Raw genomic sequence first — 19155 nt, 5'->3', positions numbered from 1 at the left:
GCTCTGTAGGCGGCGCGCACATTTCAACGACATCTGAGTGAGCGCACGCGAGCGCATCAGGCTCCTGAGCGCTTGTGTACTCCTGCTGTACACATCTCCTATGTACATTTTCGAGCGGCTTGTTTCACATCTTCCGCCGGTTTCGTGTTTGGTGGGGCCGAAGCAGTCACGCCGCATGAATAAAACAGTGCGGCTGAAAAATTGAAGTGAGAGAAGTTGTGCATATCTAGCGTGTTCTGAGGGAGGCTGCAAGGCGAATGAATAAAGAAAAAAGAAGTCGGATGGAAGTGTCAAAATAGGAGACCGAATTTCACATTCCCTTTACTGGTGTTTTCTAAGCGAAAAATATATTCAGGAAAGTGATTCAAGCTTGGCAGTGGCGTTGTTGTTTTGGCCACATGAAAATATGCGACGCATTATTTACACCTTTTTCGCTCGTTTCGTGAAGGCTGTTTCTTGCAGCGAAAGTAGGAAAACAGAACTATTCGAACGATATTACTAGGACCCCAAAAAATTACTTGTTATTTTTCTGCTCTCTTTTTAACCTTCGAATATTGCTTCTTGCGCGTCAAAGAAAAAACACCAGCGCGTTTGTTCGACTTAGAAATAGACCACTCCCTGCCGCACGGTTTTAACGTATTAGAGACATCGCCAGGTGATGATGGGGTATACCTCAGAAGGCTCGAAACATGTCTGTTGTGCTACAGGTGCGATTTACATTGCTAAAAGGTACGCTATCTAACAGTGCCTAAAACAGCACAAACAAAAAAATTGTCAGTGGCTTAGCTCGGCTATGCCAGGATACACGTGGCGAAAGCTAAGGCATAGCTTGGGTAGCCTTGGGCGAAGTCAGCGAAGGCGAGCGCGACGACGAGGCAAGCGTTGTGATGTCATACCAAACGGCGGCTGCGCGGCAAGGCACATGGTGTGACGTCACGCCAGATGGCGCGGCGAGCACGTGGCGTCCGCCAGCTGAGGCCGTTGATAGGCAACGGCTCAAGGTCGGTCTCTGCGCCTCCTCGGAGCACCGCCACAGCGAAATCGCAAGTTCGTGGCCAATGTAGCTTTCGCTACAAAACGGAGACGCAGGCAGACACGTAAGTCGACTCCACTATGGCTTAATTAAGACCACTGCAATCTGTATACAAGGCAATAAACAAAAAACTATGTGATGAGTATGGCTGTTGAAGTGGCTTCTTCAGACAATAATTGTAAGTCACAGCTGCAGATCAGCGCTCCTGTTCATGTCTCTTCCAGCGTGCGCGTCTTATTTGCACTTTTAAGTATGTCAGCACTCCTATGCACGTCTCTTCCAGCGTGCGCATCTCGTTCGTGCTTTTAAGCGGGAACAACAGTGAATTCACTCAAGCTTCAGCAATGGTATGTACCGTCTTTGTCAAAAGTAACCAGGCTGCATGCTTTGCTTCTAGCTTGTATAGTGGAGCCCCTGTGGCTTTCCTAAAGATGAAAAGGTGTTGGAAGGAAAGAAGACCCCATGTCCTTACCTTTAACGACCATTTCAGCTTGAGAGACGGTGTAAGGGCTCCGCTGTATGAACTAGAAGCAAACCATGCAGCCTGGTTACATTTGACAAAGACTGTACCTCTAATGTAGATAAAGTGATCTCCGTGAATTTACCTTGGAATGCAGAGAAGATGCAAACTAATTATTGTTTTACGGTAACAGAGTCTATTATAAGGAAGGGAAAATGCGGAGGGGCTTCAGAAAATCGGGGTGGGGAGGAGAATCATATGATGGAGCTTTACTGTTACTTGCTTGGCGCGTCTGGGTATTAAGCCTATATCTAGAGGTGAATGCTGAGGGGCTTTTATCATGCATTTTAATAATCAAAACTGGCGATGAGGATTGAATTATATTTTTATATCGAAGCTTTGTGGCTTATAGTGACTTCATACCCCAGGTAAATAGCGTTCATGGTTTTGCGACGAGATCCCGTGACAAGATGTATGGACCAACGCGCGAAGTTGTTCGATGAACGGCGTGGGGACGTTGCGCTGGCTGGACTCGGCTTTGCCGGATGAAAGCACAAGAGCGGCAGAAACGCTGCATATTTATTGATTATATTCATTATAGAATACTTATAGAACCTCATGCTGAAGTAGGCAACAAAGTAGACCCGCGTTACGCAAGGCTGAGTAGAAAGTTCAATGCGAAGACATCACGAAAGAGGGAAAAATGGTAAAAAGGTTTCCACGAAAGAGCAAAACCGGATATTGGTCAAAAAGCAGTTCTACGGCAGAAAGCATATTTTCATTTTCGAGCGCAAACAGACATAAAGGGTTGGGTAGGGGAATCGCTCCATTCGGCTTCAGTTCTTCAAAAGGATGAATAGTAAATGCTACTTTTCGGGCCAATATAGGAGTTATTTTGTGAGGATGTAATAACTTGTGACCCTAGATGAACAATGCCGCAGTTATGTTGAAGGGATTAAGCAGAGAACGCAGCGATGAGACAACTCACAAAAAAGGCGACGCTGGGACAGGCGCTCCATTTTCAAAAGAATGAATTACGACTACATTTAATCAATGAGAAAATAACGCCAAAGTATCAAACATATTCCGAGTTCATTCAGTTTCAAGCGTAGCGCGCCTCCTGTTTTCCTCTCTGTGTGTTTTCTCAACGCTACATTCACCGGGAAAATTGTATGTCGTACCGACTGGCCCCTCAATACACTTTGTTGAAGGGTGAAGACGGAACTGGCTTTAGTAGAATTTAGGGTTTAAGCAGAAGCTCTAATCTGGGTAGCTTCCTGCAACGCTCTGAAAACTGCGCTACTAAACAATTGCTGAAATTTGAGGGCGTGTTAGTTGCAAAGAGTGCATGAGAAATGTCAGCCATAAGACGAAAAGAGAAATTTATTTGGTCTTACTTTGACCTGGCTCCTTATCGCTTTTAGTGTCTTGTCTGTTTTTCATCATGCAGCTGCTGACGGACATTGTAATGCAAGTGCCTTGTTTCTTCTGCCCTGTAAAAGTCCCTTATAGGTCACTCACGAATGTTTTCCGTTCTTAAAGCGCAGTATGTCGTCGCAGTGCCAGTGGTATCGGTGAGATGTGCACTGACATCGCACAGTACACGGGCCTCTAGAATTCCGTCTCTATCGAAATTCGACCGCCAGAGACGGGATCAAACCGTCATCTTTCTGGTCAGCAGCCGAGCGCAATAACCACTGGGCCACCGCGGCGGCTCGCAAGAAGAAAGCGGAAGAAAATTATTAAAGGTTGGCGAAACGAATGATCTTTAATTTAAAAAAAAATAAACACAAACGTACCACCTCGCAGCACTGGCCATTTTAGTGGCCGAGGTAATTCTTGTATTTCGATCTGTACGTTTCTATGGGCAAGCAGTCGAGGCAGAGGGAATGTTGAAAAGATGCTGGAAAGAAGCAACTGCCCTTCTTTGCGATACGACACATTAGCACACCATCTACACAACTCTAGTTAGCGCAGCCGAGGATGAGCTTTATTTAGGGAACTGTTTTTAGGATACAGGTAAGAAATCAGCCAGGAGAAAGAGTCATCTCTGTGCAAAATACATGAACGGATGGGTATGGAACATCTCGCGGAATAAATAACATGCCACTGGACAAGCGCAAATGTAGCTGTGTCTTCTTTCAAATATTCAAAGCCCCGAAGAGATTGGAGAATTGCGCATTGCACAGCCGCCGGTTTCCGCAACACAAGTTTGTTTTCTCTCGCGCGATGCGACCTCTACGCCCATACCAGCGCTTTTTTAAGCGCGAAAAGACTTATGCCCTTCGCATTTGTGTCGTTGCTGAAGCCCGAAATTTTCAAGGTTTCAGCTAAAAAATGCAATCTTTTTGAGCTTAGGCTTCTTTCGTTTCCTTTCTCTCGGAAACGACATCGCGTACTCAGAGACCATTAGGGCAATGACGTTCGACATATTTTCTTCCTTGGTTTTCAGCCACGCGCTAATTTTCATGTGCTTGCTTCAGTTTTGGTGTCTGTTAATATATGTATTCCTCTAGTGAATAGAACTGCAATTTTTATCAGCTTTTTCAATGACCTTGTAGAAACAGAACAGAACAATGAACAGGAGGAGAAAACTTTAAACGCTCAAGAGTGAAATCTAGCACTGTGCACGCGCTTGGTACTTCTTAATGACAAGGTCGCTGCAAACACGTTCACCTGTCTTAACGTCTACCTCGATTTGGTGATCTTTGCTCTCTATCTCGCAACAGCACAAATAAAGGTCTTACTTTGTCGCCCAACATTGCTTCGTGAAGAAGGCGCACTTGTAGGCTTCTTATATACTTCAACTTTTCTGATATCTGCGAGCAGCTAAAAAGGTACTATAGCTTGTGTAAACCGTGAGCATGTTTGAGCCCATTGAAAAGGTTCAAAAAGGATTTACGCGCCGATAAAATCGACATAAAAAACGTTTAGCTAAAGTAATGGTAATGGTGATGCTGGTAATGATGGTGGACCAGTGACGATGGTGGTTTTGAGCCTCAGCAAAACACTACAACATGATCGTGTTTTGACCAACGACAAACGAGCATTGCAGCTGTCATGTCTTGACAAATAACAGTACGCGGCGATTTATGCGAAGAAGGTATAGGGTACAGGTCTGCGATCTGTAAAATTTGTTGGTTGGAGAGAGGAGGTTGAGTGCTTGTACAGTTCTGGGTGTTATTTGTCAGCCTTTAAATAGAGCTCACAGTTGGCACTCTTTTTATCGATGTCTTGAAATCAGTACGCTGCGTAATTTTGTGATTGTTATCATTTATGTGCTGTAAAACAAAATTGATTGTTATAATTCTTGGGATATCTATCGCATTTGATGCTTGACGTGAAGAGGTATTCCCTAGAAAAAAATTAGATTTCTCAGCCTCCGGCCGTCGAAGTGCCGAGTGGACTTGAACATTCGGAGCTTTCTGTGATCCCTCGTTCCTAAAAGGCTGGTTCTCTCGCTGTGCGGATTCTTGGTAACATGCGATCTAAACAGATGGCAGGAAAGAAATGTATTTCATCGCAGTCACTGATTTCAGACCCCTAAAATATGTCTAGGTATGAGGCTGGGACGTGCATTCTTTCCGTTGGCAATAATACTATGCCACTGGATCGCGAGGCATAACTAGAAGAACGATTTCCTCAGAACTTGCGTCCCGCAATATTTGATCACATTAGTAAATGCGCAAAACATATTGCATAAAACTATCAAATGCGCGAAGAACATAAAGAAAAGTAGTTACGTATTTCTCATTCTTCGCCGCTGGGGACGTGTATTGCATGCCTTGTTCTAAAGAGAGAGCATTTTAGAGAGTTGATTTCGGGCATTAGAAATTACTTCTTTTTTTTTCAGCTGTCATTGTTATATTATTTCTATCGATGCCTTAACGTATTCGTTTACCGTGTCGAAACATATGCGCTAAGTCAATATATATTGAAACCGTCGGCAACATATTGCTGCCGAGGTGTCAATGTCCTTAGTGCGGGCAGCCTTCAAAATGCTCCTGTATTCCTTTGATCTGTCATGAAACAAAAGTGCACACAAGTACAACAGGATAAGAAAAAAACAGAGGTCACCAGCTTCATAAATTTCCACTTTTATCACGAAGCTCAGTCCTACGTAGGTAGGAACAAATAAAAAAAATAATTGCTGGTAAAGCTCTTTCATAACATACTTGTTTGAACGTTTATGAGGAATTAAATGTATATCTTAAAATATATTAAGATATCCGGAAACTAAGGGAAAAATTGGATAACAAGAATACCTTGATATTTTGCTACTTATCATTTGTAGCGATAGCCCCGCTTTCCCGACATGCAACGGCTCAAGCATTTGTGTTTTTGTAGGCCCCGATCTAGTGATCTCCCGGCGCACTTGAATCCACTCGGTACCACTCTGATTTATGTCTTGGGTAGACGAATCTAAGCCGCATGAGTGAGACTCGCCGCTACAGTGTTCTCTAGACCATTGCGCGGAAGTGCCACTCGCTCTTCCGGGGCAGAAAGATTTGTCCTCGAACGCAATCGCGGAAGTGGAGGTCGGGAATGCACGCCCAGTTTTCCCCAACGGCCTCAGTGCGCCCCGAATTCGTGTTTGATAGATTGCCGCGGTATTTCGAGGCACTCAGGCAGTGCGGATTTTGGAAGCAGCGCGGACTCCAGTGTCAGGTAGTACATCGTTTCGGGCCAAAGCTCTTGGGACAGGCAGCGAAGTTTCCAGAACTTTGAGAGGTATGGGGCACGTTTCTCCCGGAGAACGATTACAACGTGAACGATAGAAGCCTCGCCCGGAAATGAGAACTAGCGCCACATCGGTAAACTTCGCCTGATTAATCAATCACGCATGATTTAACTATTTTCGAATGGTTCGATATGACAGTGTCAGCTCGCTCCTGTGAGCGCTTTGAGTTGTCTTCATAACTCTAATCGGATCGAAAACTTAATACTTGAAGATGATATCAGCAAGATATTTGGGAAACTTTAACTGTAGTCACTTGTATTTAACAAAGAAATAAGGAGTAGCACTTGGCAAGTGACCTGTTCTTAGAGGCACCAAATATCTAATGTCCGCATTCTATGGCGACATCAAGCTTACGAAGCGCATCAGCTCAATCTCGTTATTAGGTTATGGGTTTTTTATGCTAGTAAAGCGCCAGAAGACTGCTGGCACTTGCATCGATCCCTCAGTTAATCAACCGATTAAATCTACCAAGCAAGCAAGCAAACATTTTTTGATTCGGCCAGTGACTCAATCAGTCAATTTATAGATCAAATCAATTTAACCGATCAGCCCCCAGCGGACTTTTAAAGGCACAGTTAATTTTTTAATCTGAGCCCTAAAGATTGAATTTTTGTTTTCACGTAGGACATGCTTTTGTCACCAGGGGATCGGTCGACTCCCTTATCTATGAAGGCGCGTTTCCTCTCCTCAGTATGTCATCTTTCCATGCTGAAACTTCGGGATGTTTGTTCTCATGAACTGGACCGGTAGTCGCTTACTTATAATTTTCTCGCGGCCATGTTTATGTACATATTATGCTGGGTTCAAGTACAGAGCAGCACGAAAGACTAAAGTAAACAATGAATGCTTTTAATGTCCCACACTTGCGTCTTTTTTATAGCTTTGATGAATTATATGCTTGTGTACTTTCTATAGTACGCTGGATCTTCCTGTGTGCACAACGGCGCCTACCTATTCCAGGTCATAGATCTTATGGTTCCTTGCAATCTTTAGAGAAAAACAACACTTTGTCTGGTCAGCGAGGCCTCATAGACTGCTGTACTTGTGGCTAGCTATCCTAAATATGACGATGGTGTGACTTTAATTGGTTATAATAAAGTTTTGATTATAAGAACTGGATGTCCTGCAGAGCAGACGGTTTCTGTTGTGCATTTCACACCTACTCTGGAAAGTCCTTGAGTTCGGAAAAACACCTTTAGGAAGCGCGCGTTGTCCTTTCGCTGCCTGAGAGTGATTTCAAGGCTTAGTGACAATTTCATCTTTAATGTCGATTTTTTTTAAAAGACATTCTTGTAACGCTCCACCGGGAGGAATTTCGGGCCATAGGAACCACTTATCAAAACGGCATTAGGAAGTGTCCAAAGAAAGCAACGGAATAGAAGCAGCCAGGAAAAATTGGTTCTTGCTTCAGTTGCGTAGGTTACGCGCTTTTATTGAAGTTAAAAAACAACAGTGTAGTAACTATAGCCTGCAACTATACCAGCATTGAGCTTAGATGTTTCGTAAAGCGATGGTTGTCTAGAGCGCACGAAAAACAGGAATTTTAACCCAAAACTCATTTCCTTCTACAACAGTGGTATGGCAGGTGTCGGCCTTTCAGATCAACTTCAGACTGGCGCGCTATGATTAGGCACAAGGACTTGTTACAAAAAACAGGACAAGACAGGTACGTATAGCGCGTCAACCTTAAGATGACAAACCAACTAGCCGCCAATACAGCATTCCTTTCAGATCAAGCCGTCAACTGCTACTAAATCTGCACAAGGGACAAAAATTGGCGGCGGCTGTTGGCACGAAAGATCAACTTTGCACTCATGAACGGCAGAACAATGTATCAAATTGCCAGAGACGAGCCTGTTGACCATTTTTGCTTTAAAAGAACGTTATTCGTAATTACCTACGCCTTCACATGCAGCAACCAGCGGTTCGAAGATACTCTTGCTCAATCGTGTCTGATGCTTCTTTGCATCAGCAAATTAGATTGCGCGCAAATTAGATTAAATGCGGTGCCAGTATAGCCAGAAAATATTCATGAGGGCCTGCATGAAGTGTCATATCACCCTGTGTAAAAATCACGGACACAATAGCAAAATTTACGGTACCAAGTAGGAGTGGGGCGAATTAGCGGCCTGTGCTATGGGGAGGACCCAGCCTACTATAAAATGTGCACCTGTGTAATTTCGGAATGAATGATGTAATCATGAAGAAATTTCAGTAATCTGTTTTCTTTTAACAGAACATTATGTGCTAAAAATGAAGAAAATCTCACGGTTAGATTATTCTTGGCCTCTAATGGGTTAATCAATCAGGTATGCCTCCCGATAATCAATAACTGTAACATGAACGCTCTTCGTTCCAACACTAACATATTCCTGGTATAAAGCTTCATTCATGCCTGCTGCTTGCATGCCTGCTGGAAATATGTTGATTTCTTTTTAGCTGATTTTCATTACATTTAGAAGCACACGGGCAAGAAAAGTGATTTGTTTCTTCAGATCGTCATGTAACAACATCCGGCTTTGGTAACTTGTCCATTTTACTAAAGCTTACGGATCATGCAACGGTTCACTGCAGGCGGTGCTTTATTGGGCCTAGTTATAATTATGCAACATATGTGTCGGTGTACCACGTGTGAAAGTGGTAAAGAGACCAAGGAATTTTTTTTTTTTGCGTTTGCCCATGATACGCGTAAAGGAGCGGTGAGAGGACCGGAAGCGCTAAGAGTGACGAAGCACCTCCCGGTGCTGGATTAATATATGTTGGTGAGAGCAGGGCAAAACTTGGCATTTTGTTACTTAGCGCCCTCGAACATTTAGTCGTGAAAAACATATTAATTACTTCTTAAGCTGGCGCGAACCACCAGATGTTCACTGCAACTGCACTTATTAGAAGATTGGCGTTTTCTGAGAAGAGAAAGAAATATCGAAGTGAGATATGGGGAAGGATCACTGAATTGATAACGGTCAAAATTCGGCACACCAGGTTTTTCAGAACGGTGCAGCTGAGCCTGTCAAGCGCTCCACCTCCCGGGGTGCGGCAGAATGCGATATGTCAGCTTTTTAACATCATTGCATTTTACAGTGCTACTACCCCTTGTGCTGACTCTTTCCTATTTAGTGCTTGGAAGCCTTGAAGGGATCAATTATTTCGGCGCCATTTCTTTGCCGGTACCTGCTAATAGCAAAAATAGGGGTATGATTCACAAAATCCTGCGCCGTATGGCTCTTTCTGACTTATTTCATGTGTTCATGCTGCAACGATTATTTGAAGTTTAACGTTTTTCCTTTCTACCTGTGTCCCGTATGCGTCATTAAATCTTCCAGCAATGCTGAAACGATAACAAATTAAGAAATAGCAAACGCTCGTAAAAAGGTAAATCGAAATGAAAAAAATTAATTTTCCACGCGTCGCAAATTACGTCTTCTGCATCATGAACATGAAAGATGAGTTGTGATATTTTAAGGAAGGTGATGAATGTTTTGAACGAAAACACCTTCGACGGTGGTCCGTCTGGTTGGGGTTTTGATAGTTGAGAGAAAAAACTGACGCCAACCAATATTTTAATTTTGCCCAACGTTTCGGGACCAACTCGGTCCCTTCTTCAGGGGTGACTAAAGAGTGCCAGCAGCAGCGGGGTGTTGCCTTCGCTTTCCCTTTGTTAGCACGTGGCGGAGTCCACTAACGTGCGTAGAAGGGAGCGTTTGACGGACTTTTCAAGGCGTCGCACTAATAAAAATTTTGATGGCCTCTCTGTTCCATCTTTCCCGATTTTCCTCTCTCACGATATTGCCATATGAACTAGTCCATATTTTTACTTGCTTGCGACTAAAGTCGCTTTGGGGTTCTATTTAAATTTCAATCTCGTCCTTCTTATTTATTTTTTCTTTCGGCAACAGCGGCTGCTGGGACGCAAGCTGCGAATATACTCGAACATTGCGATTTCCGTTCGCGCCTGAGGAGATTTAATAAAAGAGCTCGGAACCTCTGGAGCGTTTCTTAACGCAAACAACAGAGAAAGAAAGTGTGCACGCAGATGTATGTTTGCACGAAAAACACCCGGTAAGCGTACCCCACACACGGAAGAGTGCAGCGACAGTTTTCTTTGAGGCAGTCTCCGAACGCCGGCGACGGCGGAGGTGCTCTAGTAGACAGGGCTTGGAGCACGCTGATGGAAAAATGAACTGCATCGCGGAAACGTAGCTGACCTGGAAATAAGAAACGTATTATTTATCAATATCCGCAACCATTCGCGGTGCGCCGCCGCTTTTCGAAGTTTTTTTTGCTCACTCGAAGCGCATCTGCCTAAGCTCCCAAGATTGCTCAGGCACGTCGGAGCATTCGGAGGTGAGTGTATTCGACGGAAAACGAAATCCGAGCGACGGAATTTTCCAGCGAAGTCTGCAGAGCTGCCGACAGTCTTACGCGCGCGTGCGCTGCTATAGGCATGAGTTGCATTTAGTCGTACTCGTTTCATGTAGCACAGAGTGTTCACTACGAAGTAGACTGCGCTTGTATTCCTGGTAGGAAAAATTATTCGAGACTTAACTACAGCAGGTATTTTCGAAGATACTTAGCGATGGCAGCTTCGGTCGTTATCAATTTGCTGGTGTCGAATGTTACGCCGGCTGTGATGTGCATTTTGGAAGCATGAAGTAAAAAATGCACAGACGAGCATACGAAGTGGCATAAGAAATCTTCTTTCCTAGAATCGGTTGTACATTTCGCTGCTACAATGATTTGATTTGGTTTATGGGGTTTAACGTCCCAAAGCGACTCAGGCTATAAGAGACGCCATAGTAAAAGGGTCTGGAAATTTCGACAGCCTGGGCTTCTTTAACGTACACTGACATCGCACAGTACATGGGCCTCTAGAATTTCGCCCTTATCGAAATTCGACCCCCGCGGCCGGGATCGAACCCGCGTCTTTCGGGTCAGCAGCCGAGCACCGTAACCACTGAGCTACCGCGGCGGCGCGCTGTTACAATGATCGCGTGCACGTTGCGGATTTTAACACCATTTTCCTGTCGCAGTGAGGTTCCAGTGCTGCGGGGGAGCCTCGTGGGAGGAAGTGTCTGGAGGGTTGTTGTCAGTGATTGATAGTGGAGGGTGGAGCCTTCTCCACAGTGAAGGTGGGTGATTGGTGGCAGCTTCTGGATGGTGAAGGTGGATAGAAGTCAAAGGTGGGTGGGTTGTGGGTCGAATGATTCTGGAGGGTGGGTAGTACACTGGTTCTTGGGGCAGGCTTTGGCTAATGAGAGTGCGTTGTTTTGTGAAGGGTGTAGGATTCTGGACGGTGGATTTTGAAAGAGGTCCACTGGTGTATGGTGAGGTCACAAAACACCAGACGGACAGGTTTCGAGGAAGTGATAGCAGTTCGCAATTGGTAGCGAGGGGCTGGAAGTCGTAAGAGAATATATCTACTTAGGGCAGGTAGTGACCGCAGATCCGGATCATGAGAGGGAAATAACTAGAAGAATAAGAATGGGGTGGAGCGCATATGGCAGGTTTTCTCAGATCATGAATCGCAGCTTACCAATATCCCTGAAGAGAAAAGCACACAACAGTGGTATCCTATACTGGTACTCACCTATGGGGCAGAAACGTGGAGGCTAACAAAGAGGGTTCAGCTTAAGTTAAGAACAACGCAGCCAGCTATGGAAAGAAAAATGATAGGAGTAACGTTAAGAGATCGGAAGAGGGCGGAGTGGATGAGGGAACAAACGCGGGTTGAAATCTTAGTTGAAATCAAGAGGAAGAAATGGGCTTGGCAGGACATGTAATGCGAAGGCAAGATAACCGCTGGTCCTTAAGGGTAACGGAGTGGATTCCAAGAGAAAGCAAACATAGCAGGGGAAGGCAGAAAGTTAGGTGGGCGGATGAGATTAAGAAGTTTGCGGGGATACAGTGGCGGCAACTGACAAAGGACAGGGTTATTTGGAGAGACATGAGAGAGGCCTTTGCCCTGCAGTGGGTGTAGTGAGGCTGATGATGATGATGATACCAATAAACTTACCAATGTTTTGTTAGTTGTTTTTCTGGGTGTACAAGCTGGCTAAGTTTCAGTTGCTGGGAGTAGGAGCAAGATTCGTTGTATACTAAGTAGCAATGGGTCTGGCTGCACTGTTACGCTGGCACCTTCTTTTAAGTATTATATTCTGCGAGGAATTCAGGGTCTAATATTCTGGCCATGTTAATGAAGCTAGAATATGGATAAATATGAGGTTGTTGGGCCAAAAATTAAGTTCAAATAAATGGACTTTTCCGGTGGTATTTAGCCACAGGGTTTCTTATAAATCTGCTTTAACTACGCATTTTTGTGCGCAGCATAAAATGGTCATTTGCGCTCAAGAATTCATAAAGAGTATTAAAAAAGCCGGTGATCTTGAGTGCTGATTCAAAATAAATTTTTTTCTCATTTCTTGAAATTACAATTGCAGGGTTCGGCGCGGTTATTCACATCGGTTTCATCAGGGGGTCCTTCGCACATATCTACCTCCTTCAAAAAAAAAAAAATTCCTGTCCTTGTCACTCATATCCTGTGCAGAAATTTCCGCATCCAAGATCAGACTGACGTTCTTTGTTACGCACTGAGAAAATATTTATTTGTTTTCATCGCTTTAAACGAAAAAGAGCATTAGAGGAAGTCATCGTTAACTCGGGGAAACGCGTCGTACAATGGTGCCTGTAAGACGTTTCGTAAATATCAGTGTTTTGGCGTCTGGCTTATAAAACGTGCTTTTTGAACTTAGCCTCAAATTCGGTCACATCAGAAATTAGAAACGTTAAACCAGTAATAAATCATCAGCTAACCGGAAACTACACTCCGTAATAAGTAAAAATATTAGCCAATCCTTGCACAGTGTCTACAGATTTGTGAAATCGAAACTATCGTATCTAAAAGACCCATTTTCATTTTCAAATAGCAATTGAGTTTAACTCCGAAACGAAGACCCGTACTCATGCATACGCTTAGATATCGATAGTTTTACTCATATTCGAAATATACATCACTGCATCTTGGGAAGAAAAGTATTGAATCCGGTGCCACAAGGGAAGTACTTGCAGAAGAAACGTTGTCCCAAAAACCGTACTTTCTCTGAAATAGAGATTGGCGTAGTTATTTAGGGCGTCTTCTTCGCAAGTCCCTCAATCATACCTACCTTCTTTAAAAAAAATAGTGCTGTGACTCATACTTACATGAATGCCTCCTATATTCTAAGCACAAGGAAGCCAGCGAGTACGAATAGATTTTCCTCACCGCTGATGTCCACACTTCAAGTGTCCACTGTGTAGTTTAGGAATGCTCCCACGAGATAGTTGTACAATGTTATCAATCTGCAGTCCCCTGTGAAGTGCGGCTAGGTCGGATGCGCTTTCTTGTCAATTATTTTCCGATTAATGTGCCCGTGGTTGTACGTCTCAGCCCGCTTATGGGCAAATGTGTGCAGTGCACTACATTCAGGCACCAGCCTTTAAGTTAAAAAAAAAAACTCAATAAACACTACGATTTCTACGCAAGAAAGGCTTGGTTACGGCCGCCATGTCATCATAATTGTAATTACTAGCCCGCTAAAATCCTTCAGTGGCCTTTTATTAAGTACTTCGAAAAGAACTGAACGTTCTGATCACGAGTATTCGTACGTAGCTAAGCGTGTAGTGAGGAACCAGGACAGCGAAGGAAAAACATCAACGCAGCATTCACAAAGAAAAACACGAAGCGGTGGTTGGTAAAAGGAACATATCTTTAATGCGGACTTCTTGTTTTTGTCGCTTTTTTCCACTTCGGCGACATTATTTCAAAGTCTGTCCGGTTCCTCAGTTCAGGAACACGGGGGCACGTTCACGCACAAAGGACGGAATAACCCCGCCGGCCATAGAAAAATGGAGGGATAGGGGACACCTTGATTTGTAAACATGCAGAAATCATGCGCACAGAAAATACGCACACACACGCACACATCCAAGAGCGAACGTACCTTACATGCTCAAATGCCTCTCATTAGACATTGCTTAGCTCAGGAATCATCGCACATGTTATTGCAGAGCGACAACATGCAGTGTAAAATTTTTTAAATCAAGACCGGCCTGCAAAAGAAATTCGGTTCCGTATAACTATGAAACATCGTTACGACCCTCGATGTGCTCCAAGGGACAATGTTCCCTGCTGTAGGTTTTTGTAACTAGCGTTTGCTAACATTAGGGTATATAATTAGACCCAGGCGCCAGGTCACCTTCCAGGTGACCTTAGGGTCCACTCGGCAGCATTAATAAAATTGTGTACTGACCTTCCTACTATGACGCGTCTTGGTTTTCAAGCGCATTTGCAAGAATGACCTCTCTATTCCTATCATCATCGGTAACCATAGAAAAGTCACTAACCTAGGCACCATTCTTACCTTCGCGTTCCAATAATGCTGCCGTGAAGACAGTGGCAAGGCACCACTCTAACGTTATACTAAATAACTAAAGTTGCTAAACAGGATAAAATCTTTCGAAACCAAATTCAAGCTTCTAGGCGAGGACTTCCGGTTGGGGCTGTTAAAAAATTGAGGCCTTCTTCGAATCCTGGTTGGAAATCTATTGTTAAAATTATCTCAGTGATAGGGGGCTGTGATGCATTGAGGTAGGTAAAAAATATAGACGTAAAAGGTCTACCGGGAAGATTAGTAATGTCTGAAAAACACCGTGTTCACTGATGATTTGAGCGACTTAATAAAGTACCTGTTAACCCTCGAGCTGCTTGCATATAATATTTAATAGCGCTCTGGGGATAATTTGGCGCGTTGAAATATGAAACTTCTTATTAGTAATAATCTTCATAAATGCTAGAAATATTTCCTTCTTACGGGTTGTTTGTGAACGTGTCTTTATAAGCAGCCTCTGATGTGTGATTTTATATAACAATTTTTTAAAACGCACAAGGCCCTGAATTTACCACACAAAACTAACCTAGGACTATAACTCACTTCTACACATAAATATTTCTAAATTTGTTCTTAAGAAATATTTACCAGATAAAGTGGATTTGCGAACAATTTGCCATTAATAAAAGCCACCTTGTTTTGAAATACCTTTACTGGCGCAACATTATTTGGCTGAAAGCAAGTGTGCTTGTTGTCATAGATGTTGGGCAGTGGTCATAGCGGCAGAGTGGGTACTAGGCAAGTTGTTATTGCGAAGGAAGGTTACTGCAGCCCTTTGGCGATTACAATTGCATGATATCTCCACTTGTGATATATGCAAAACATACTTTACTTTGTTTGAAAAGGAGTTTTGACGGCATGACGCTGCACTCACTTCTGGCAACCTTATGGTTCGAGAAATTATTTTTGTGGTTTCCCGTTCTTTTCATTATTTTTATTACCTCATTCCATGACACCGCTGGGGTGATCATCGAAGATCCCATCAAAATGTTCATTTTTACAGCACGCGTACCTGCAGGTTTCCGCCAAAGTAAATTATACTGGCCTCGTGGCTCAACTATCCACTTTCAGGATTGAAATTGTAAGGGCCGCCGCGGTGGCGCAGTGGTTATGGTGCTCGGCTGCTGACCCGAAAGACGCAAGTTTGATCCCGGCCGCGGCGGCTGGAATTTCTTTAGAGGAGAAATTCTAGAGGCCCGTGTACTGTGCGAAGTCAGTGCACGTTAAAGAACCCCAGGTGGTCGAAATTTCCGGAGCCCTCCACTACGGCGTCTCTCATAGCCTCAGTCGCTTTGGGACGTTAAACCCCATAAACCAACCAACCAAATTGTAAGGGTGTTTCTGCACATAAATCAACAATTACAGCCAATCAGAATGGTTAACCTGGTTTGAATTCTTTTGTGTGCTACATCCAGGAAAAATTTTAGCCCTCATGCAATTTTTGCAATGAGACGCTGAATGGAAACACTAATAATGCCGCGAACGTAATAATTCATAACATTTGGGAAACCATTTGCGAGTCTTATTTGTGTGCAGTGATCAACAGACCAATCAATGTGCCTCGTGCACGCAGTTTGTGCACTGGCTTTCAGGCATTGCGCGTACGAACTACGCAGAGGCTGATTTAAGGAACATTGTAAATAAAATGAGCAAGGCAGAAGAAACAAATATTTAGTTGCCGAAGAATAGAAAAATTAAAAATGCTAGAAAACTAATACGGCCGGCACTTAAACAGTACGAAGATGGGTTACCTTTCCTCAGAGTAGGAAATTGAAAACAATGTAGTTCCCAAGGAACCTTATGACCAAATGCTTGCTCAATCCGTGATGTAAAAAAGAAAACGTCCCTTCAGGATTGCCTAATTGAAAAGCATCATCAATTACAATGATTACAGAAGTCCACCTCCCTCCAGTGAAATGAAAAAAAAACGTGATCATTTATGTCTGCCATGTATTTTGGTCATTTTCGCTGCCGATGTTCAATGGGAAAGTTTGGTAATCATATTTGTCGTCTGCGGTATCTCCGTGCAGAATTTATAGTTACTACCCTACTCCGGCCAGTCACAGAGACGCAGGGTAAGTAGTTGGTGTAAGTGACGTGAATAATGTTTATTAAGTAGAAGTCCCTTCAAATTTTCTACCATTACAGCCAGGCAGTGCGCCAAGGGCGGTTCACTATCCTTCTAAAGCGAGAGGTTCCCAAAAAGAAAACGAATACTTCCACCATTAAAATGAATAAAAAGATTGTTTCTATAAAATTGTGCTTGTCGGAGAACAAGTGCATAATATTACTCAATGATTTATGCTTTACGAAAATTAAAGTCTAGAACTCACTTTGCTAAGACACTGATTCCAAGCATAATGCGACTTTCACGTGTACATTTGGGTAGTGCGAACATCTCCGAGCGCCACCTAAGACAGTTTACATTCCTGACGCGTTTTAGCAATTCTCTACAAGTAAATTTTCAAATTACTTCCTTGATTCTACCTGCGTGCGCCGGCATTTCTGCTCTGTCATAAAAAGATAACCGAGATAGTTTCCTTAATCAATCATTCCTACACTCAAGAGAATAAATGACATCAGAGAACCCAACCGAAAAATGAAGGAAGAGGTGTGAAATGAAAACAAATGATTTCTGAACAAACTCTAGATTAACTGCAAAGCATGTTTGAAATGAATGTTCAAAAATTTCATTGTATTTTGTATTCTTGTGAGCATGTCGTGTAATATATTTTCGCTAATTTATAACAGGGCCGTGCTCACAGCGTGAAGCAGGAAAAGCGAATCCATTATGATCCCCTGAGCCCGCTACAAACAATAGAATTTATTGGTCCAGCCAGTCCATTGCTGGTTAATAAAAATTAAAAGAACTTACATACTGCGTTACTTGTATTTGGATTAACACTTCAGAGCCGATACAGCTTTCACCCCACTTAGCTAGTCCCCTTACGTTAGCTTGACGTAAATGCATTTGTGTATCCCGCTAAATGGCGCCTTTCGAACTGTCAACGTTACACACACAAAGACGACGACAAGTAAAAAAAAAGTCAGTAGAGTACACCAAAGGAGACCTTGACAAGTCAGGCAAACGTCTCCTATAATAAATTTGCTTACATATTAGGTATATGATTATGTATATGTATCAATAAATTAGATGCAGTCCAGAACATTCGCGTAAGGAAAGATATGCCTATATATATATATATATATATATATATATATATATATATATATATATATATATATATATATATATATATATTCAAAAAGAGAAAGGTAATTCTTGCCTTGAAACCGCACACAACAACCCATGGTGTCACCATGCGTCCGAACAACCTTTTGTGAACAGGGTCAAAAAGACAGTTCAAATCAAATCACCCACATCAATCGCCAGCAAGCTTCACTCTTGATTTGTCACATCAGCAAGGCAAAAGAAAACTCAAATGTCACTTGAATGATACCAAAGACTAGCAAAGTCTTCAGCGGACAGCAGCACCACGCATAGTTTCAACAGTGATGCACCGCACTTCAGTCTCTCTTCTTTGGCCAGGACGCGGATGAACGTGGAGCGTTGCCCGTCGAACAAGAACAACAATAAACACCTTCAACACGTTGAGATCACGGTTCTTAGGAAGGCGACAGTTCGTCAAGCTCACAAGCGCTATGGACGAACACGTCATTCCAGGCCCCTCTGGACAGCTGTCAAGGCTTGCCCTGGACCAGCACTGAATTGTAAAAAAGCCTGTGATCAATAATTGGTCACTGTTTTTCGCAACACAAGGCTGAAGTCTTCCCTCCACCTGGAGCGAAATACTGGATATAGCGCTGGGCACCTGTAACGGGACTGGTGAAGACTAAAAGGCACTCTGTCTTGAAGACAAGGGACGTCCGAAAAAAGAGCTGGGTCGAAGTCAGCGTTTCTCGTGACGTCGCATTCATCACGACGCAACCATTGCACTAGCTCCATTCGCCGTCAGGAAGGACGTCTCCTCCGTGGCCGTTATCCGCATTTTCTCATGGTCTGAAGCAACTATGCTGTGTGGTTCGGCCCCTGTCGTCACCGGAGTGTTCCAGCCGTCCGGTAGTTCTGGAATCTTCGGCGTGCTGGGAACTGGCGAAGGTCTCTGGAACGTGCTAAAGGACTCGACCTTCGGCTTTTCCATCGGTGAATGCACTATGCCGTTGATTCGTATGGGAGCCGTCTCGCCACCAGAGTAAGCGAAGAGGATGTGAGCTTTCTGGTTGCTAGCAAAGCTGAGAGTGGCCGAACTGCGCGAGTCGTCGTCGATGTATTTCAGTCGGTCAGACGCGTTCAGGCTGCTACTCTTTACAATTTGCTGTTCCTGGCCAGAGAAGAGGTCGGGAACGAGAGCCGAGACCTGGTCTTCAGAAGAATAAAATTCCTTGCGGTTCTCCTTAGCGTCTCCTTCTTCGACGATTACCTGTGTTCAAGAAATATGCATGTCAGATTTGGCACGGACACTGAGAGCGAACGTTT

At 43.6% G+C, this 19155-nt stretch overlaps 1 protein-coding gene across 1 annotated transcript in view; it reads right to left on the bottom strand.

Moving 5' to 3' along the window:
- Window positions 1–13964: 13964 nt before the first annotated feature.
- Window positions 13965–19155, bottom strand: part of LOC149336092 (uncharacterized) — an 80771-nt gene continuing 75580 nt past the window's right edge. The window contains exon 18 of the mRNA XM_089552579.1: window positions 13965–19099. Within this exon, the coding sequence (XP_089408705.1) occupies window positions 18596–19099 (504 nt within the window). The 3' untranslated portion in view covers window positions 13965–18595. The remainder of the gene's footprint in view (window positions 19100–19155) is intronic.

This window comes from Amblyomma mixtum, chromosome 7, assembly GCF_055824585.1.
Source record: "Amblyomma mixtum isolate Tamu chromosome 7, ASM5582458v1, whole genome shotgun sequence".
NCBI classification, from domain to species: domain Eukaryota; kingdom Metazoa; phylum Arthropoda; class Arachnida; order Ixodida; family Ixodidae; genus Amblyomma; species Amblyomma mixtum.
Note: the sequence above shows the minus strand (reverse complement) of the source record. Positions and strands in the feature narration are given on the sequence as shown.